The sequence below is a fragment of the Uranotaenia lowii genome, chromosome 3 (assembly GCF_029784155.1).
Source record: "Uranotaenia lowii strain MFRU-FL chromosome 3, ASM2978415v1, whole genome shotgun sequence".
NCBI classification, from domain to species: domain Eukaryota; kingdom Metazoa; phylum Arthropoda; class Insecta; order Diptera; family Culicidae; genus Uranotaenia; species Uranotaenia lowii.
The window spans coordinates 116,856,749-116,880,950 of NC_073693.1; the positions used below are offsets into that span (position 1 = coordinate 116,856,749).

General features: G+C 32.6%; 1 protein-coding gene across 1 annotated transcript in view; it reads left to right on the forward strand.

The window, feature by feature from the left end:
• The window catches only part of LOC129757700 (uncharacterized), a 125,238-nt gene extending 110,370 nt beyond the window's left edge, over nt 1-14,868 (forward strand). The window contains exon 11 of the mRNA XM_055754989.1: nt 14,487-14,868. Within this exon, the coding sequence (XP_055610964.1) occupies nt 14,487-14,826 (340 nt within the window). The 3' untranslated portion in view covers nt 14,827-14,868. The remainder of the gene's footprint in view (nt 1-14,486) is intronic.
• Nucleotides 14,869-24,202: the final 9,334 nt, after the last annotated feature.

The window sequence follows — 24,202 nt, forward strand, 5'->3', positions numbered from 1 at the left end:
CTTTTTTTGTAGAGAAATGAATCCAACTTAGATGAAATTTCAGGGACTAGATAAGAGAAAATCGATGTTGAAAAACATGCGAAAAAAAATTCGCCTTGTCTCCCGGTGAGACTTGAACCCACATCTTGCGCCTCTCCGGGGCCCATGTATCAACATTCTACTACAGGAGACCAACCTGGCGTATGAATATTATACTGGTTGAGTGTCGATGTCTATCGGAATGAAGGGAATAGTTCTCCCATGTGATCATAATCGTTTTTCTTGGTCTATTTCTATTCCCATCATTTCATCTTACGGTAGTTGGAATCAAGTTTGGACATTTTTAAGCACGGCAAGATTTGCATTGCCTTCTCATATCCTGCACGGGTTGTCAGTTATGATGAGAAATGGTGCGTTTGCCGTATTTGGATAACCAGCCAATTTCGGTGTTTGGAACCGCCTTATTTCTATTTTTAAATTGCGACCCAGAGATGGGTCTTGACTCAAACATTCAGTCAGCGAAACTTTTTTTGTTGAGAAATGAATCCAACTTAGATGAAATTTCGATGAAACATCGATTTTCTCTTATCTAGTCCCTGAAATTTCATCTAAGTTGGATTCATTTCTCTACAAAAAAAAATTTTATATAACTTTTATAAAAAAACAAAAATTAAAAAAGTAAACATGAAAAAAGCCTTCAGCATCGTTTGTCTTATATGGTTCATCACTAAATCAATGTCAATTTCAGTGGTCTGTCTTTTTAACGTTGCATGTTGAATCGTTGTTGAAATTCGCTAATCAAAATTTTGTTTCTACAGTTAAGAATTGCCCTCGAAGTTCTGATTTTTTTTCCTACGAACAGGAATAAAGGCATTTTTTATCATGGAGTTCTGTATAAGATGTTGAGTAAAATTACCAAAATTCTAATTTTGATGATTCATAGGCAAATTTTATCAAAGAATCTAGTTAAAAGTTTATATCAAGTATCATGTATCGTGTGGATCATATCTTTCAGATTTAAGCTTTTCTTTTTCAGATTTAAGCTTTTTTCCTCAGATTCAAGCTTTTATCTCCTATGCTCTCAAGGAAAAAAAGCTTTCAAACTAGATTCACCAGCACTTATTTAAAAGACGTTGGTCACACGATACATAGACAAATCATGTAACGTTGCAAGGATCTGGTATCAGAATGGAGGTACACAGATAAAACAATGTAACCTTACAATAGAAGTGATTTTACATTTTTCATCGTCGCTTCAAATTTTTTGAAAAAGAGTATAGCAGCTCAACCATTTCTATGAAAATAACATGTCAATGCATGTTTATTCCAGCGCCAGTGTCAGTTCAACAGTTTTGCTTTGTTTTCATTCCTGTTCGTTTCCCGTTCAGTGCTGCGTCGACAGAAGTTGTTAATTTTTTTTTTTCAATCTAACCGTGGTTCCTGATTAAAGGTAAATCAATCTTGAAAATATTTGTGAATGTCTTAATAATTTCACACTAAGTGCTGTTATTTACAGGAAATTGATGCTGCATCCTTAAATCATCATAGCCCCAACCTGTTAATATGCTGTCTTATCGCACCAGACGTAGAGCCGCCGTCATCGGGGAAATCGGCGACGAAGATCATTGCAAGTGTTGATCAATTAGCAAGTGTGATAAATGTGAAATAATAGTTGTTTACTGCATCAAACCGGTGACTTTTTTTTTTTTGATTCTGCGAAATCACACCCTGTCCAATAAGATTCGTGAGATATGCTAAATAATGTAAATGTCCAGTAAACAACAGCATTGAATGCTGCCAGGAATTTACATGAGATGTGCAGTATTATCACTTGTAAATAGCCGATTCCTTTCTACTCATGTAGTTCCATGTAAATCTACGTGAATTTTTCTAAGTGTATAGGCTTAACACAGATCCTGGCAACGTTACAAGATTTTTCTATGTATCGTGTGACCAACATCTTTTAAACAGATCCCGGCAATGATATACAATCCGTGTGGAGTACATCTCTTAGATTTGAGCTTTTTTCCTCATATTTAAGCTTTTTTTCTCTGATTTGAGCTTTCATCTCCTTTGCTCTCAAGGCAAAAAAGCTTAAATCTGTGAAAAAAAAAGCTTTAAAACGAGATTCACCAAGACTTAGTTAAAATATGTTGGTCACACGATACATACAGCGTCTGGCAATTGAAGTGCTACATTGAAACTAACAAATAATTTGATTAAAACAAAAACTTTTTCTTTCAAATTTAATACGATTTACATCATGACAGATCATGTTTTCAAAATCCATTGGCGCATTTCGATTTTTTTGTCGTTGAGCTTAACAACTCGCTGCAGAAGCTCAACGCACATATTCTGAAAAGACCGCAGGTGGTTTTTGTAGTATTTTAACCCAGGACTTAAATAGATGGCGCTTCAGAACTTCCAACCCGTCATGTTTTGTGGAGTAGACTCCGGGCTTCTGTATACGCTAGACAGCCAAGTAAATAGGGTCATAGGGTTCAGGTCCGGCGAACTCCCCGACTACTTCGTACTCGAAATTAACCCTAAAAAAAGCCCACACAAAAATTGCGACCTCTTTCCTTGGTAAGCCAATGTGAAGATCTGCTGCTAAAACCACCAAACAAAGTTCGAGGACATGCCGTAGAACTATTTTCGATGCGTAAATTGATTTATCTACACCTCTTCAGGGTGTTCGGTTGATCTTCACCAGGAAAGTACGGGCGATTCCGACCCAGGCCTTTAATAAGACAGATTTCTGTCGTCTTGTGGCCTTTAATACGTTTGCATAGGTTCGTGATCTTTCTGGCAACCAAAATCTGTAGTTTTGCTTTTTCACGAACCGCTCAACGGCGATAAATTCATCGGCAGAAAACACGATACCCTCCAAATTTTTTAAAACACCGCGGACCGCGTAAGCTGCGCCTTCGCCCTTTCTACCCGCTCTTGCTTCTGTTCAAACAAGAGGTCTTGAAATCTTAGAATCTTGTAAGGCTGGGCCTAAAGATCATCTTCCAAAATCCGACGGCGATTTTGATCCGGTGTTTTAAAATCTATCGCCAATTTAGTGTTACTACGCCAAGAAATTCTCTCAGGGTGCATCTTGATGATCTTCACCATGGTAGGTGTCGCCACTGTAGCTTGACGATCCCCATCATACTATACTTGATGAATGTTGGTTAATCGCCGCGATGTATTGTTGTTGAATTTAATCGACGTTTTTCGGCGAGTTTTACAAATTAAAAACTGTTTTTTACCAGTTGTCCAGACGTTTCGAGCTACTTTGGCGTTCGCTCCTCTTCAGTGGACACTAAAATATATTTTAAATTACAATTTAATACTACAATTACAATTTTTGATTTCAAACTTACAAATTACTGGCTTTCGTCCATACTAATTTGTTCTGGCTCAGTTTGTTTTGGTTTTCGTTTACATTTGTGTGTCAGTGTCTGTGTTAATTTGGAAATGACGGGGTCGTATGCTGTTTTAAAATTACATGAATCTCGTTGTCTGTTTACAACATTGTTGTCCCCTCTTAGTTTTATGTAAAAAGTTTCTGTAGTTATTCTTGCGTTATATCCTGCTACTCTTTCTAAAATGTTGGTGTTTTCAAAATCAAAAACATGACCAGTTTCTAAGCTGTGTTGTGCTAAACCAGTGCTCATTTGTTTCGTTGATACATTTGTTTTATGTTGTTTGATTCGTTTTTCTAAAAACTGGCTAGTTTCACCAACGTATGATTTCTTACACTTTCCACATTTTATTTCGTAGACCACATTTATGTTTTTATTTTTTGGAATTTTATCTTTTGTTTTTGTGAAAATTACGTTTTTTATTTTGTCTAATGGCTGGAAAGCAACATTAATATCAAATTGCCTTAGATATCTGGCTAGTTTTTCTCCTAAGCCGGCACAGTAGGGGATGGTTGCAAAATTATTCATAATCTTATTCGCTTATGCGCTTGCTGAGCTGCGAGGAAAGGGAATCGCGCCGGTGTTTTTCAAGCGATACGTCGAAGATTGCTTGGTCGCTGCCAAAAACGAGCAACAAATGGAAATTTTGAACACGTTCAACAGTTTTCATCAGAGGCTTCAATTCACCATCGAGCACGAGACTGATGGTAGAATTAAGTTCCTAGACACAATTTTGCGCCGAGAGGAGGATGTTATCACGACAGAATGGTTCCCGAAGGATGAAGAAGGACGCTATCTTGATTTTAATTCATTAAGCCCTTTTTCACACAAAAAGAACACAGTTGTAGCACTAGTAGACAGAGCAATAAGACTCACACACACTGTTTACAGGGAAAAAACATTGAGTACAGTTAACAAAATTCTAAAACTTAATAACTATCCAAGGAATTTAGCTTCTAATATTATAAAAGAAAGAACACATCAAATTTATAATAGCCTAAGTGTTACGAATAAGATTATGAATAATTTTGCAACCATCCCCTACTGTGCCGGCTTAGGAGAAAAACTAGCCAGATATCTAAGGCAATTTGATATTAATGTTGCTTTCCAGCCATTAGACAAAATAAAAAACGAAATTTTCACAAAAACAAAAGATAAAATTCCAAAAAATAAAAACATAAATGTGGTCTACGAAATAAAATGTGGAAAGTGTAAGAAATCATACGTTGGTGAAACTAGCCAGTTTTTAGAAAAACGAATCAAACAACATAAAACAAATGTATCAACGAAACAAATGAGCACTGGTTTAGCACAACACAGCTTAGAAACTGGTCATGTTTTTGATTTTGAAAACACCAACATTTTAGAAAGAGTAGCAGGATACAACGCAAGAATAACTACAGAAACTTTTTACATAAAACTAAGAGGGGACAACAATGTTGTAAACAGACAACGAGATTCATGTAATTTTAAAACAGCATACGACCCCGTCATTTCCAAATTAACACAGACACTGACACACAAATGTAAACGAAAACCAAAACAAACTGAGCCAGAACAAATTAGTATGGACGAAAGCCAGTAATTTGTAAGTTTGAAATCAAAAATTGTAATTGTAGTATTAAATTGTAATTTAAAATATATTTTAGTGTCCACTGAAGAGGAGCGAACGCCAAAGTAGCTCGAAACGTCTGGACAACTGGTAAAAAACAGTTTTTAATTTGTAAAACTCGCCGAAAAACGTCGATTAAATTCAACAATCATACTATACTTGGGTACTTCTGATCTCCAGCCAAAATAAAAAAAACAATACATACACTCATTGGACAACTCACGAAATGTCTTTCTACCGTTTCACAGCCTGGAACTAGGCAATAAAAGCACTACGTTAAGGTTCGAGGACTATTTTTACAAAAAAAAATACTTGATTACAAAATTAGCAAAAATATCTTCTGACATTTTAGACATAATGTTAACAAGGTAATAAGGTGTCATCTAACTCGGTTTTGTATACTTCGTTATAATCACTCCTAAAGTTTTGTAGCAGTTCAATTGCCGGACGCTGTAGACAAACCGTATAACGTTGCCGGGTTCTGATAACAACTTGAACCAGTTGGGGCAGTTGGTTTTATTCAGATCTTTTAACTGAGTCTTGTTGAATCTCGTTTTTAAGCTTCATTCCCTCAGATTTAAGCTTTTTTGCCTTGAGAGCATAGTAGATGAAAGCTTAAATCAGAGAAAAAAAAATCACAACAGCTAAAGAAGTAAGCCGACGGACCACAATTTTATTTTCTAATATGAATTTACCACCACACGCTGGAGAAAAATGCACAAAACGGATTTGAAATCATCCACTTAGACTTCACGTGAAATTCATGAGTCAGTTATGTGGAGGTAAAGTAGTTGCTACCTACGGTTACTACAAAATTCACGTAGAATCGATATGATGCATCAAGTTAAGTTTACGGGAAAAATACCGTAGAAATAATTTCTAAATTATTCTGAGTGTAGGATTTGTTTATGTGTCGTGTGACCAACATCTATTAGCAAAGTGTTAGTGAATTTCGTTTTGAGTTTTTTTTGCCTTGAGAGCATTGGAGATGAATGCTCAAATTTAAGAAAAAAGCTTAAATCTTAGAAAAAAAAGCTTAAATCTGACAAAAAATGCTTAAATCAGAGAGATGTGCTCCATGAGTAGAATTGCATGCGCCTGGTTTTGGTGAGTTGGGACGGGCGTTGAGTGAACCTGCGCTTACAGAAGCAATGGATTTGCTCGACTCGACAAATACAAGTTCTGATTTCTAAACATGAATTCTGATTTCAAATTTCGATTCAGGATCCTTTAAAAAAAAACCTTTAAGTTTTAAAAATATATATATCCTGGTTTCAAGTTTTGGATTTGGTGGTCATAAGTTCATTTAGCTCAATTTAAATCTAAGCTTCGAATTTCAATACGATTTTTGAATTGAACGATGCAGAACTTAATTCTCAACCAGAACCGAAAAATGCTGCATATTTGGCTTGCACCACTCACAGAAACACGTCGCGCGGAAATGGCTCGCCTGATTCTCCGGTTGCTAGGAGACAACCTAACAGTCGCTCGTTCGTTAGGTAGGAAAGCCTTATACATAATCCAGTCGGCGCGCGCACGTTCCGAAGTACAGTTGCGGCGAAAAACAATCAATCATATTACTTTCCGGACAAACCCAGTAAACTCGTTTAGACAATGAGGGTAGGCTCTCATTGTTTCGTTTTTACCTTGTACAGTTATTTCAAAATTGACCGTATACCCAAAGCACATGCACACATATATTTAGCTTTGCACTTAACATTAACACATTTTTAAATTATAAAATATTATAAAAAATTTCATTAGGTACAGTTAGAACAAGTATCTAATTATTGTGACTTAAATTCATCGACGTTTTTCTGCGGAATTTAGAATAAGAAAATTGGTTGGAAAACTGGTTGGAAAATGTTTTTTTGTTCCCCGAAAAACGTCTATGAATTAAAGTGCGGCAATAAAGATCAGTTCAAAGCATTACTTTGAAGACTTAATTTTAAAGAAAATGTACACAAGCCATGCTCACGGCTTGCAATTAAACCTCAAAAAATGCACGAAAAAATTGAAAAACTGAATCACGCAACCATCGAATCCGAACTCAGGCCTTGTTTTCATTGCATATCTGAATTGACAATCAAAAAAGGAAAAACAAAAAACGAAAAAAAGCCCAAACGTTGCAAAAATCGGCCGAATCGAAAAGGGCAGCGCAGACAAGCTCCAAATTCCTGGAATCTAGCAAAGGCCATCCGTACGCACAATGATGATGCAGGTCGAGGAAAAAAAAAACACGGAAAACATAAAAAAGCATCGATCGTATCCCTCCGTTTCAAGGCTGTGTAGAAACATCCCAAATGGCATATGAATGAGTCTGATAGAGATAGAGAGAAGAGAGAGAGAGAGAGTCAGAAAATGTGGGAGGACTCCGTATGCGTTTGTTGGATTGTGGAAAAATTTATTGAATCAATGATTGAAATCGAGCAGAAAAATCAGATGACAATCGGGTTTCAGCCGAGGATTGTTTGTTTGTTGTGTGTTTTAAGTGCGTTTATTTGTTGCTGAATGTGTACACATTGTGATTTACTGTGAACATGTTTTTGAATTAAAGGGAAATCAGGGTTTAATTAGTTTTAAGTTGAGATGTACCGAATATTTGCCGGGCATCTTGCAGCTGCAGGGTTAGATACAACATTTAAATACCACATCACTTATTCTCTTCTCTCTCTCTTCCATTATCCTATATCTGTTGGTATTAACATATTTTCCGGACAATCTGCAAATTTTTTCAGATAAAATTTTTTATAGTTCAGTTATCAGTCTGGGCTAAAATACATTAAAATGTAAATCAATGATTCACCTTTTCAATCTCGTTCCATATGCTGGAATATGATGGTCTTGCATCACGCGTTTGTTAATTTAAAAATTTCATCCATTCAAACATTCATTTTTATGATTTTAGCTAGAAGATTTTTTTGAAGAATTTTTACCTCAAAATGTATGCAGTACCATTATGCTTTTTAAAATATTTTAACAGAAAAATTTAAAAAAAATGCTGTAAAGTATCGCTTCATACCTTAATAATCGTTAATTCCAGGTATTATTAAAAAACTTCCTGAATTCTTCCCGCAGATTATTTGCTAAATAAAATAAACACTTAAAATGATTTTAAAAATTTTAAGATTTTTTGTTCAAAAACGATTTCCAAAAAAAAATCAAAATGAAAATTAAATTTTGTTTAACCCTTGGATAATTTTTTTTACTGCTGCTGTAATTCAATAAAAACTTCAAATTTTCAGTAATTTTTTGTTTCTTTTACTTCTGGGTGTTTAAAAAAATGCTTTGATTTTTTCTGAATTATTGTATTTTTCAAATTTTTTACCCGTACTATTTGACAAAAATTTAGGTTGCGCGGATGTCGTTGAAAAAAGCACCGATTTAACTAGGGTTGATTCGGATTTTTGCAAAATCTTACAAAGAAAAGCTCATTTTGAATATAACGTCTTAAACTATTTTTTTCGCTTTTAAACGTACAGTCCACGACCTTTTTGATCAGAAATTTGTAGCATTGGCATGGTCATCTACATACTGCCCGGTTTTCCCCGGATTTATTTGCTTATTTGAAAAATCAAACAAATAAAAAACTACGAACGCCCCCAAAACGAATTTTTTTGTGTGAGTTTTGTAAAAATCATCATAAAAGGTTTTTTTTTGGATCCTAAAACACGATTCAAAATCTGTAGATGAGTTTTGATGAAAAAAAGTTTTTTTAATTTTTTTTTTCTGATGAGCTATTGCTTGGTTTTGAGAAAATCTGCCCAGATTTATGGTCGTCTTTTTTTAAATTAAATGCCCGGATTTTGCCGGATGTTTATTTAAAACTGCCCGGTTCGTCTGTCCCGGATACGTGCTAAAAAAAACTCTGGCAACCTTAAAATAAACTCTACCCGCTCATTTTCACCATCTTTCATTTCTACTGATTTTCTATCCGTATTTTGTATTTCATATTCTAAAGATGTTCTTACTTAAAAGGATATCACTTTTACCGAGAAGGCCGATAAATTAAATTACGAACTTCAAGTCTGAAATTAGGATTTTCAATCTGTTTCCGAATATCTAAAAAGCGCTATTTTTGAATCTAAATAACCCATCAGAGTTTAAAAAACAGTTCCATGCATAACTTAACGTATGGTTCATTAAAGATATATATGAGCCAAGAACTGAAGTTTTTTCAGAGCTTTGAAACATGAATTCAAATTTTGATATTTTGGGGTTCAATCTGAACTCACAATTCCAATTTTTTGGTCTGAATTGGAGTAGTGAACTTGAGTCGAAATACAAATTTTAAATGATGAATCTGATACTGATTTTCTAATTCTGGATTGACATTTGAAGCTCTGTTTTCAGCGTTTTTCATATTTGGAAGATTATTGTTTTAATATTGAAAAAAACACATATCTATTTTCAAAAGTTATACAATTATCTTCTGAGTATGAAAATAAAACGAAAATTAAAAATCATTAGTTTAAGTTTCATATTCAGATTTAAAGTTTTGAACATAAGCATTCTGAATTACGTTTAGGATTCATGATGTTTGGATGGAATCATCATTAGAAAATCACAATGAATTTTGCAGTTATTTATAAATTTGGTTCATGATTTCAAAAATTCAAAGATTGGGTTTCATTTAGCATTTTAAAACACCTTTTCATTACCATTTTCCAATGATGAATTCATGATACAGAATCCGAGATAAAAAAAATTGAAACACAGTTATGATTTATGGACCAAGTTCTCCAAAATGAGTTTAAACTCATTTTAAATTTAATATTAAGAATTTCTGTCAAAAAGCGAGAAAATTTTTGACAAATTGAAGCATAATTCTGAACCTAGGATACCATTTCAAGGTTTCCGCATCAGGTTTTTTTTAAGTTTCCTCTTGGACTTGATCATACTGTTGTTCTTTTATAGAATAATTTTAAATTAATGTTATGGAAAATTACAAAATTTAAATCAAGCTTAGCTGAATGTTGGAAGAAATTGTGTAGGTTCGAACTATTATTAAAAACTTCGAGTTTGGGTTGAGCATGTGATATAGCTGAGTTGGTAACTGACTTAAGCCAGACACAAAACCAACGGAAAAAAGAGAAAAAAATGTAACATGTTTTATATAATTTAAAAAATCAATTTTGTTGTTGGGAAAGTGTAATTGTTTAGAATTTCTACAGAATAAATGATTACAATATCTGGACTGAAAAATAAAAGATCTTCTTTGAAAATGATGAGACAGTTATAAAACACTACATTTTGTTGAAATCGGTTGGAATTCTGCTGTTTTACAATAGTGCGTTTGAGTGAATTTACGTCACAAAATTTAAGTTTAGGTAAAATGTTATAAGGGAAATATGCTTTAAAAGTGGTTTTGAACCTCAAGATGGTCGGATTTTTACAAATCGAACATAATTAAGTACATTTTTGAAAAATTTAGTTAAATTCAAATAAAAAACAATAATATTGAAACAAAAATAACAGAAAAACATTTTTAGTGAATCTGCAAGTAAAGACTGTGAGAAAAGTAGTGATTTTTACGAGGGTATGATTCCTCAATATGTTTCTATTCAAGTGCCAGTCAAAATAACCAAAAAGTTTGAAAAGATACTGAAAATTCATGATTGTATAAATTGGGATAACAAAATATTACATTTACAGTGTACATAATATTTGATGGCTCTAATGAATGGTTTAGAACAACATAAACCTTCGTGAGGTGAATTCATTCCACAAATCAATTCTGTTCAATTTGAATAAATTCACGTCATAACTATAAAGAAACATAACTAAAACTTAACATAACATCAAATAGTGGGTAATTGTTTTCTCTACAACTTATTTGAAGACATTGATATCGTATTAACACAGAATGAACAAGAAAAGAACACGTCAGAACAAGAATGAACACGTCACAAATGTATAATACAATCACGATACAAACGACTTAAATTTTTCAATGACCAAATGACCAAATGATCAAAATTACATTCATTTGGAACAAAATTCAATTTTCGACTGTTTTTATTTTTTCTATTATTCTAGAATGGTAACAGTTCAGAAAAGTCTGGAAAAGCAATTTCACGCCATGGCAGAATGTATCTTATGAGCTTAAAAATATTTTGGCCCGTGTTTCTAATCAGAATCTGAATTTAACAAAGGGTTTAATTTCATCTCATAGCAATTTAATAAATACCTCCATCTTACTAGGTAATAAACTGACAGGAAAAAGTCTAACCAATTGATTTTAAACCTTTGAGTTTTGAGAAAATAAAAAACCTGAAAACAATTTTTCCATTAAATTAATTAAAGGATCATATACATCTTTAAATACAGATTTTTCGAAGGATTTGTAATGAATTTAAGATCTTTTATGCACATAGCTCAGAGCTCAAATTTTTTTTCTTTAATTTTTATGTGACTGAATAAAATGTTAGTAATTATAATTTCTTCGATTACATACATTAAAACGCTAAAAAGCTGATATTTTATAGTATTTGTATAACTATAAGCAATATTGCAGAATATTAGATGATTTGGTTGACTTCTAAATTTGGCATCGAGTTTTGATTTTGTATGGAAAAGAAAACTTCTGCATATCAATTCATCAAGACCATTCAGATGAACTTCAAATTTTGTTATAATTTTGTAAACCTATTTTTAAGCTTTAATTTTTGTTAACATGAGAAAAAACCAATTTTTAAAAAATACGATCCTTCCGAATCTTACAATCTCATTGGCTATGCAAAAAACCTTTTTGCGAATTTGTTATTTGTATGCTTCGGTAAACCAGTTTTTAAAAATGCTGGCATTTTGATAAAGCATATTAATATTTATTATTATTATTATTATTCAACTTGGAATATGTCATGAACAGTTGTATGAGTTTCAATTACCAAGCATTTTCCAGATGCACAAATTCGTTGATAAGTAATATTTGCAAAAATATTGGACGATCACTTTTTCTGTCGTCTGCTACTAAATTTGAAATCATGAATCAATTAACCGTGCCAAAAAAAAAACGCCGTGTATAAATTTCGACTCGATCGTTGCATAATAACGCAATTATTGCCAAAAAGTTAAACCCCTTTCGGTGGCCTCTTATACAATCTTGGATATCTGAAATTAATTGCACTTCCCTCAAAACTCCCGTGTGCAAATATTTAAAGCCATCTATTGCGTAATAACGTCAATATGGCTAAAAACAGTGAAAAATTAATAAATATGGACGACCCCTTTCTTCGACCCCTGGCAAAAACCGTCCCCGAAAACTACCGTGTGCAAATTTTCATCCCAATCCGATGAATAATAACGACGATATTGCAAAAATAATGAAAGATGAATATGGACGACTCCCTTTGCCGGATATTTACACTGAATTTAATACCTGAAATCCGTTGCTCGTTCCTCAATTTTCGTGTACCAATTTTCATTTGAATCCAAAGTATAATAACGACAATATCGCATTAACAGTGAATAGTTAATATGGACGACCCCTTTGGCTGATCCTTGTTTGTAATTTGGATAAGTGGAATCAATTGTTTGTCCCTAATAACTCCTATGTGCAAATTTTCATCCCAATTTATCAAAACGTCAATATCACTAAGATATTGAAAAGTTAATATGGACGACCCCTTATGCCGGCCCCTCACACTGAATTTGATTCCTCGAATCGATTGCATGTCACCCAAAACTATCGTGTACCAATTTTCATCTGAATACGATGTATAATAACGTCAATATCGCAAAAACAGCGAACAGGTAATATGGACGGCCATTTTGGGTCTTTCAAAACATTCATGTACAAATTTTCAACACAATCTGACGAAAAGTAACGTCAATATCGCTAAAACAATATTTGCCTTGTATGGACAACCCTTTCAGAAGGGGTCATCCGAAAATATGAAAACATTGTTCATCATTCCTGGTCCTAACGAGCATCCATGCCAAATTTCAGACCTCTAGCTCTTAAGATGGACGAGTCTATAGAGGACAAAAAAACAAACAAACATACAGAAATTGCTTTTTATTTATTGAAACATTCAGTATATCTCAGATGATGTTTTAAAAAATCAATAAAACTCGTTGCTCTTAATCAAGGCGAAAAGAATCGCTCCCAAAATCTACCGAGATTTAGCTCTGCTGTAAAATTTGGGGAGAGTGGGGTAACGTGGGCTATGGGAAAACGTGGAAAACTCCAAATATCTCATCTGTGTGTTAAGATAAAAATTTTAATCCAACTTTCATCGTCGTCGCTTAGCGTAAGCATATATTTCTCCATTTTGTTGAATGAGCACCATCGAATTCTATCGGTGGGAACTTATAGTTCATAACGAAAAAATATACTCATAGGGGAAAGGTTTCCTAAATGGTCCTATCGGGTTAAATGCGCCTACGGCCGTTTGACGAAATGGCTGTCAAGACAACATATCTAATCAATGCATTTTGAGGGTGATCCGCTTAGAACATAAGGCAAGAAAGAGTTTTATAAATAAACCAACTCAAAAAAAAAAATTAAAAATTCATACAAGGTTTTGATACCTTTTGATGTAATATTTTGACTTTTAAAAACTATACGTAAAGTAGCTCAAAAAAAAATGTTGGGTGGTTTTAGTTTCTTATTCAAATGAACCCTAGAGTATAAACTTCAGCTTTGTCTTATGAAAACTATCAGTATCTAGCATTTCCAATAAAATTATACGGAAATATTGCCAAAAAACAGAAATTTAACCTTAAACATAAATAGATGCGTTTAGCCCGCACGGTTTGAGGTTCGGCAATTTTGACAACAGTTATAATAAAATCATTTTCTCAAAAACAGAAGAAGATTTCAACAAAAAAATTACTCCTATGTATAGAAAACAGATGTCGGCTCATGTGTATGTAGTTTTGTACACATATTCGGTGTAATATTTTATTAAATCAGTATTCTGCTTAATAGGCGCATATAGCCCGCTCCTCCCCTACGCTTATAATCTCTGTTGTGTCGTGCTCTTTCACATGGAAAAGGAATTTTTGATGAATAGCTTTGCTTAGCTTGGCTTGTTTGACTTAATAATCATATCTATCTCAAATCATTGAACTCGAAATGCTTCATTAACAGGTTAGTTTTATAATATCCAATCTAGTGAAGCTTCATTTTATTATATTTGGAAAAGGAACTTTTCATGAATAACCAATAAATCCACCAAACTTCTAAATCCACTAACCTTGAACGGCTTTTTATATGCATATAATCCGCTGATGTATTTCAATGAAAAATATGTCTTGAGGGTTTTCTTTCTGACCAAATTTTCCCGAATATTGCGTATATTTTAGGTAGAAAATGGTGAAATCAAATGTGTATTTTGCATATTCACTTAATTTTTAAATATTTGAAATGTTCATCCGAAGTTTTCTACATGGGCTGTTTGAATGAATGCAGCCAACAGTTCGAACCTCAGCTAACCGCGGTCATTGTGTATGTACCTTCTATCTCAACATTCCAGATTACGACGGCTGAATGAAGCCGGCATAATGGACCACCAGCGAAAGGTTTGGCAGGAGCCGAAACCGAAATGTGTCCGGGAGATGGCGCCCACGGATCTGATCGTTGGCATGGACGGTGTTTATTCGGCGTTTATCTTGCTCTTTGCCGGATCGCTTCTGTCCGGTGGCTTACTGCTGATTGAGATACTGCACCGGCAACTATTGGCTACTACTGGCAACTTTCACGGGCCAGATCATCGTCGGAATCGCCTGAATGGAGGAGGGTCTCTGGGATGTGGCTGTTTGATGCGGCACCGCAGCAACTCGGATCCGGGCGTGGTTTATCCGTATGTTGATTGAATTGAGTTGGCTCGATGCGGTGCTTTTTGTGGTTTGTATGGTATTTTTTCCCTCGAGCTTTGCAAGGGGTGCTTTTGGATTTTTTTTGTTGCAGCTGTAGTTGATTTATTGCGACTTGAAGATTTGGAAGAATTCACCGATCGGTTTTTTTCTATTTTTTTAACAGATATTTGAACTAGTACGTAAGTCAGTTAATATAAATAATTATAAGTAGTTAAATTTATATGCACAAAATCATAAAGTAGCTACAGTAAAAAATGTCTTTAAAAAATAGATAAGCATAGAAATTTTAGCAAAGATCTCGGAATGCAAAAGGAGCCAATATTTTTTTCTATATTGCTTGTCACATCACCTATGGATTGAAAAAGCTATAAATGCATGAAAATAAATAAATCTTAGGCCACATAATTTGTTTAAATTTATGGAAAATATGATGACCAGGTGAGAACTAACATTTTTTTTCACTAAATAAAATTTGGTTACAAAGTTTTCCTCAAATATCAGTAATTAACAAATACACAATTTGCGACGTTATGGTAATTCTTCGAAAAGATAAACAAGAAGTGTCCTTGAAACGTAGCTTATTCAAAACTAACACCAAGATTGCCATTGTTTTCTCATTTTCTTGAATTAATGTAGCTTTTTATTTATTACAAACGTAAACTTCTAACGCAGACTTCTAAGGTTCTGATATATAAGATTTTGCAAAGCTAGGAACAAATGTTTTTTTTATCTTATCTAGAATACAATCTGATAAATGTAACGCTTTTTTTTATCAAAAAATTAATGGAGAATTTGTTTTAATATGCGGAGTAGCATGTTTCGAATTACAATTTTTCTCAAATTTCCAAACCCAAAAAAGTTCTCTTTCTGGTCAAAACGAATGACTTTCTAATGAAAACAATATTTCTGACAATTGGACGGGAAATCTAGAGTGATCATTTCCCGGCCATTGTTCCGTTCTTGGGAATCGGGAAATCTCACTATCCTGGGAATTCCCGGGATCCCGAAAAATATTGGAAAACATGTAAAATATAAAAACTTTGATTGAAATACAGCTGATTGCAGCTTTGCTGCATGCAAATGTTTTCTTCAATTATTTTTTTAATCTGAATGGTTTTTCAATTTAATAAACAACTATGATAAAAAAAACCAACAAACTCTTATATAATTAATTTATGCAAGTGCAGAAACCATTTATGAAGTTTTTTGGTCATAAAAACTGATCGAGTAATTGTTGGACAAATTATAACAAGTAGGAAGAAATTTGTTGTAAGACATTCTAAAAAAAATCAAGTTTCTCATAGATGGGTTGTATCACGGATATTGTGCACTATCTGAATATACGAATACCAAAATGAAAATTTTTAATGTTTTTGGTTGCTGAAAGTTGAAAGTGTTATGTTATATTTTATTATTATAATTCATTTTTACTTTACCTTTCCTATACACATATTCGTATCTTGAACATCCCCTTGGCCAATTCAATAAAGCGTTTTTCTAAGACATAACGTGCTAAATGTGCATTATCTTAGCTCTAATGCACATCCGATTCAGAGTGATTTCATCAAAAGCAAGAATATCTTGAAAATATCAACTTTTTAGCTTCAGCTATCGGAGTTTAATTTGCATAGCGTGAAAAAAAAAATCCAGACTAACCCAAAAAAGTAACATTCTTCATACAAATAATTGCTTGTTTTCATATAAAATTTCAAATTATAACCCTGGTACCTAAACTCATCTTGGAAATCTGAAAAAATCTGTCATTTGTTATAACAAAAACAAAAACTTTTTGGAATACAGGTTTTTTTTATATTCGAGAAAATTTGCTATTCGACACACCAGTGTTAAAGCATTTAAAAAAAAAAAGGGTTTCTCGCCTTTAATTCTACGTTGCTTCCGTTGAAGTCTCTGGAACAGCTTTAAAAAGTTTGAAAAAGACCAGATGTAAATTATGCAAAATTAGGTAATTCAAGCAGTAAATTTTCGGTCCTTTTTGGAGCGAAAATTTTTTCTAACATCTATCAATTTTCAATTGAGGTTTTCATTTTTTAACACTCATCGTACCGAAGGGGGTCAAATGACATTTTTTTAACTTCAAATGACTATAACTCTTGTTGTAAAAAATTTTTTTAGCGAATTTTTTCTTCATGACTATTGAGATTTATAAAACACGAGACACAACATTTTTGACGGCTATTAAAAGCTAGCTGTTTTTTCAACATTTTATTTATCTGCTATTCTGAGACTTTTCTAGCAACTAAATTCTACTATGCACTGGATTTTGAGTATGTTAACGTAATGTTATTGGCGGTATAAATAGGTATACTACAAACGTTTTTGAAATCTACAAACTCTAAAAATTTATGATAATGAAAAATATGTGCATTTTGAAAATAAAACTAGCCATGAAGAAAACTTTGCGAATGAACTATTATTATAGGACTTATAGTCATTTGAAGATAAAAAATTGTCATTCGACCCGGTAAAGCATGGATCACTACAAATCTGGACGCGTTAAAACGGGTCTATCTCGAAGCTATGTAAACGAAAAAAAAAGTTTTATAATCAAAATGTAGGGTTTTTATTGTATTTCAAAGGAAAAATAAGAAAAAAAATATTTCGATGTTGTTTTTAGATAAAATTTCGAACTTTTCCTCTAGAACCACTCATCAAAGTTTGGACACCCTATTCACTGACCTCAGCGGCCATTTTGTTCCACAATCTCTTCATCTCTGTTGCTTTCCGAGTAGTCCTACCATTCTTCTTCATCTTCTGCTTGACAATTGCCCAAAATTTTTCGATAGGGCTGAATTGAGGGCAGTTGAGTGGGTGGATGTCCTTTTCAACAAAATCCACCCGTTGGCCGAATACCACTGTAGTACCTCCTAGCTGTAGTGGCAGCATGCCAAATCTGGTAAAAACCTTACTGGTCTTTTGTGAGATCTATTGTACGAAAAAAAAACATTTTTTAAGGCACTCCTCCTTGTACATTTCGGAGTCCATGGTCTTGTTTTTCACAAAAAACCGGAGTTTTTCGTCCGCAGCTGCAAATATCTTGCCAGATCAAACACTTTCTTGCCAATTTATCGGCAAAAACGAATTTGAACTTGGCGGGGACATCACCTCGACCAGTGCAGTGCACCACTGCAGTGGCTTTATAAAATTTTTGGCCAACAAGCTGCCCAAAATCCATCTTCGCGTACTTTTCGTCATCCATGAGGATGCATCCGTCGAACTTCGTTGGTATCTTCTTGTATAACTTCCGGGCCCGTCTTTGGCTACTCAATTCTGCTTCAATGTCCGGTTTGGTTGCCTACTGGTACGATAGTATCGTATTCCTTCGCGTAGACGAATCTTTCTGACGGTGCACCGGTCGGCGTTGAATTTCTTGGCGATGTCGTAGTCCGACTACCCTGTGTTTGCCTTAATCGTTCTCAACACCTTCAAATGCAGTTTCTGATACTTAGGTCCACTATGACGCTTGGTATGAACCTGCCGATCGATAGTATGCATCTCACGGAAACGTTTGAGAACGCTGCACACGGTTGATTTGAGAAAAAAGTTCTGTCAAAACATTCCAGATCCAACAACTAGGAGCGCAATGGTATAATAAACAGTGCGTCCAGATTCATTGTGATCCATGCTTTACGTTACGGTATGATACGTCGGTTGATTCGGTACGTTTAGTGTTAACGCTTATATCGATTTCCTACGTCCTTATATATTTAACTTGTATTCCTTAACTTTAGGCGTTTCGTTAAACCATCAATAACACAAGGCAACAAATTGACATTTTTCCGAGGTGCAAGAGCATTAAAACTGATTAAAATTAATTTGGGGGCGCTGATTTCAAATATGCAATAATTTTTTTTTGTAGCAGCCTTTGTTTTTCGAATAAAAGTGTACAAATGATTTATATTTATTGTATTTGTGCGTTTTTAGGCAAAACTGTAGAAGATTAGAAAAGTTTGAAAATTAGATGATTTTAATACAATAATCAAGTTTCCTGAAGATCGCGAGTAACTTTGACATCTTAATATTATGCGAGTCATAGAAGTTTTCTTAATGTCTATTTTTCCAATTTTGCAAAAATGCGGCAATTCTGATGAATTTTTTAAAAAATAACTCAAATTGAGTCTTAGTTATAACTTAAACCATAAGTCAAATTATTTTACATTTTTTAATAATTAAAATTTCTTCTTCTTCAACCTTTTGTATTGAAACTCTTAAATTTGACATACAAAATTTCTACCTATTCTTTAGAATGGGTTTTATTAAGAAGTATAACTAAACAAGTTCATAGTTTGTAAATAGCCATTTAACCTTCAAAATTAATTCATTGAATACTAATTTCACACATCAACAACTTGGAATCCATGGATGAGGTGTTCACCACTTACGTCGATCATCGGAATAAGTAGGGAAAAATCTAGAACTTTATATCCTCCACTTAAGTTAAAAAAAAATTCGATTTTCAAAAAATCGGGCTGTTATGAAATATTTTTCAAGAATCCAATTTCAGACTCATTTTTTACTGTTTTTGTGCTTTCAAATGCTCAACATCACATTCAAAAACGTTTTTATTTTTTACACAAGGCCACAACATTTATATTCTTCCGAGGTGCAAAGAATTTTAGTGCTTATTTTAATAATTTTTTGACAAAGCTTTAACACAAAAACAAAACATTTTTAAACAAAGGTTTTAAATCAATTATCGTATTTCCACAAGACTTCAAGTAATATTGAGTTGTGCAAAAAAAAAGTTTAAGGTTTTCTTTTCGTTTACTTTCTGCATTTTTAAAGAAGTTTTAATTCAAACTGGATTAAAAATATTTTAAAAACTAAAATCTTATCGTTTTGTAGGTTTTTTTTTAACTTTATTTAGTTATATCAGGAATACGTGTAATTATAACTTCCAAATTTTTGAAAACTGAAGAAATGAGCTATTTTAGATCACGCATCATCTTTTTAATACTTTTACCTAATCAAACATTAGGGTAAAACAAATAAATTCACAATAAGATTTTTTTTTCTTTGTTGCAGATTTGTTATTTCATCAGTTAAGTATCAATTATTGATTGAATGAAAACTTTTACATTTTAAAACTAATAAAATTCATATCCCTGAAACAAAAGGTGATATACAAAATTTTATATAAGATACAAGTTCAGCACGCGTTTGTGTACCAAATCAAGATTTATTAAAACTTGATTTGGTACACAAACGCGTCCTGAACTTGTATCTTCTATCAAATTTTGTATAGGCATCAAAATGCAATTCACTTGAGTTATCAATTAAATTCCACAAAACGTGAAAAAACTTATTTTTCTAAACTTCATATTTTGTTCTAATTTCCAATAATTTTACCGAATTTATCAAACTTTTTCATTTATATGAAATATTTTTAATAAGTTTGTTTGTTTTTAATTCTGAACTCTTGTAATCTGAAATAAAAATCTTCTTGAAAGCCTTTGAAACTCAATTTTAAATTAGAAAAACACAGTTTTCACCTTTTGTCCTTTCCAGGACCCAATATTTAAATTGAATGCTTCAGAGCTTGAAATTTAAACTTTAAAACGTGCGATTGACCTGTGATGATTTTCATTTATTCTTTAGAAAGTTTGAAAAATGATTCAGTCATCGCGATAGGTTTTTAAATTGGTGACAGACGAAAAATAAAACGACTCCTTGGTCGCAAAATTTAGTTCATGACTCTGACATAATCCCATCCCTGGTTGTGAGTGAGAATCGTGTTATCGTGAATAAACAGAAAAAGAATTAATAACAATAATGTATATGTAAATAATGGGCCGGTACAAGTTACAAATCAGAAGCAAAATATTTCCTCGGGTTATGTATTTCAACGATGTTTTTTAATGCAAAATTACAAGTTCTTTCAACTAAAATATATTCAAGATTTTTGCCAAAAACGTTAAGAACTAGGCAAACGATATTTTAGGTGAGGTTATTTAAGGATTATTTTTTTCAGTTGTAGTGACGATATTTTTTCAACATATTTAACGTCACATAAAGAGGTAATTTTTTTAAAATAGATTTTTTTACTTCAGTTTATTTTAATCAAAGCTAAATTGATAGCAATCTTTCAATGTTTAGAAATTTTTTGTTCGTCATGAAATTTGATTTGATATTGCTAATGCCAATTTTTTTTGTCTTTATTTATGAGGTTTTTAGTCGCAGGCTGGTTCGCCTCTGAGGAATGCCAATTTTAATAAAACAAAGTAAAGAAAGCAATGGCTTGCATAATTGATGTATGTTTGAATTACTTTAAAGCATCATTTATTTCAAACAGTTTGAAACGAATAATAATATGTTTGAAAACTCGTAACACTGAGCTTAAAATTATGTTACAGCTACTACAGCTTATAAATAAAGTTCAGAAGGAAATGTAAATGAAAGGTAAATTTAAAATAAGCAAGAAATTTCTGAAGAGTTTCCAACATTTATATTTACTTTTATACAAGTTTTACGATTAAAAATTGGTTATTGGTTTCAGACCTTGAGTTACATAACCAGCTTTTAAAAGGAGGAGTGTTCATTTATTAAACTATAAATATTTGATCAATTATTAATCGAAGATATAAAGTTTCAGAAGCTATAAAAATTCTAAAGAGATTCAAATTAAAAAGCATAGGTTCTTTGTGTTCAAGGTTGAAATTTACGTAAGAGTCAGTACAAAACAGTTCTAGACGATAATCTTAATACTTCTTCTGCTTCAATAAACGATTCCCTGCTGGGCTTACCAGATAGGTAGGACATTTTTTAAGACACTAACGTAAAGTGATAGAAATTTCCAGAAAACTGAATAAGAGGGGGGTACCAATTTTTTTTTTAAGTTTTATTAACGACACTTTACCATCCAAAGGTACCAATATTATTTATTTGTTTTTGCTCCTAAAGTTAAAAAACTTGTAAATTTTGTTCATCAATTCAAATTCACCAAGCTTATAATTGAATGATTACACGTTTTTGAAAAAAATATTTTCTGGAGCAGGTCAAACTTAGATAAAGAGAATGAGTGTACTATAGAAATTCGTAACGCATACCACTTTAACATGTAAGTGCGACATGCAGTGCCTACTTAAAATTACATGTCTAGTATTCATTTGATCTAGTTAACAAAAATTTAAGAACATTTTTCTTTTAAGAATTTTGCACGACCTTAAGATGAATTTATGATTTTAAAATAAAATTTATAAGTTGTAGGAATTTAGGAGCACAGGTTTTTTTTAGTGGTTCTTCACTAACCAAGGTGATTTCCATGCCATATTACTCTTACCCCTTAATACTCAGCGTGAGATTTGTGGAGGGATGGCGTACAGCCGGTCTCCGAAAAACAAATCATCACATGTGCTGCACTTCCTTTCCCCCTATCGACTACATGGACTTGGCCGGCGTCGTTATTGGTTCATACTAAAGATTGAGATCCTCAAAACTGTACAGTGAGATTGTGTTGCTTGTTCCCAGCACCTTTCATTTGGTTCATTGTGCAATGTTGATTATCTCGAACCAATCACGGAGTGCAACCATTATGCCATTGGCCAGGAGGGGCCGCAGGTGGACCGTAGTTGATAGTAAGCTCGAGCTCAAAAAAGTTTGAAAAATGATTCAGAGTTGCAAATTGGTATTGTCTTTGTGCTTTCATTTCTTTCAAAAAAAAAAACTTGGAATTCATTATATTTATTATTTGTTATCAGTTTCTTTAGATCATTCACAAGATCACTTATTTCCCAATACTTTATCAGTATAATTAAACATGCTATATTATTAATATACAAAGTTATTTCATAGTTCAAAGAACCCTTTAATTTTACTAAATGCAAAAATTGTAATATAGAAAAAGACTTTATTTTTGCACTCTGGCACTCTTGAAATGAAATTAATTGTTGGAACCATTGAATATTGTCTCCTGGGTTAAAAAATGGATTTACTTTATTTTCGAGAATTCACATTCAAAATCGTGGTCAATTTTTTATTTCAAATTCAAGATACTAAAGCAGATTTTTTAAATCTATCCTTTAACTGGAAATGAAGAAAATACATCAAATATAAGATGAAGTTTCAATAACAATCATTATCATTTTTCAAACAATTTTTATTAATGGTGTATTTTGAACTTGATCTGACATTTATTTTAAAATTGAGATTTTTTAAATTCTGTGGTGTTTTATTTTAATGATTTCTATTTCTGTGCGTTAACTTTTATAACCGAACCATTATTCCAAATATTTATTCGCATTCTTTTTCTACTGATTCAGAAATATTGATTTAAAATTTGAAAACTAGACTGTTTTGAATGTATTTTCAAGCAATTTTCTTGTTTAGAATTAAAAACACCATTTTCAATTATTTATCAATAACTTACCGGATTTTATTTCAAAATTTCGTTTTGATTTGCTTTGAAACTTTTGACTTATTCCATTATTTATATTTATAAATAAGAAAATGGGGATGGAAATCAATTTCTTTATAAAGTGTGTATTTTTGTATTTTTTGAAATGTTATTATTTTCAGCTAAATTTGAATTTTTAAATCCCCCTCCCCCTCTAATAAACGGGTCTTTCGCACGGGCCTGGTATTTAGTATTGTAAATCATGAGGCTTTTTTATTCGATCAAAATTCTGAACTTACTGTTTCCGTTTATAATTTTTTTTATATTTCATTGCATTCCAAATTGTTTCAATCTTTTATTTTTTTTAATTTTCGTTTTATCACTATACATCCTCTGTACTTTTAACTTCATAACAAACTGATTTTCCAGTTTTTTCAACATTATGATATGTTCAGTTTTTTTTGTTCATTTCCTTAGAATTTTTTGCTATCAATTATTTTCGTTTCATAGATTTGATAGTCTCTGTGTTTTAAGTGCTCTGCTTTCTTAGAAACTTAGCTTGCCAATTAAAAGTTTATAATAAAATATCATATATCGCATATGAATGTCAATGAAGTTTACAGCAGTATTACAAGCCGTTGAAATATAGAAAAAGAACTCTCAAACAAAATTGTTTACATCGGAGTGTTTTTAAGAAAATTGATGCTTCAATTTAAGTATTTATCAAAAAAAAGTTTGTGAATAAACATTATAACTATTTTTTTATCTCACATATCTCAGTGAAAACGATTTTTAATGAATTGAGCGCTTATAACACTTTGATTTTTTCGAAGGATTAATCGCATTTCGTTAGACTAAGAAACAATCATTGAAGCTTTGCAGAACTTACAAATCACCATGAATACTTTCACTTAGCCAAAAGGGCTTTTACTGCTTACATTCATGAAGGGTTTGCGAGAGCATCGAAATCAAATGAATATTATCCGTGCGCGTATCTGGTCCGATGAAATTCAGATTTAATCG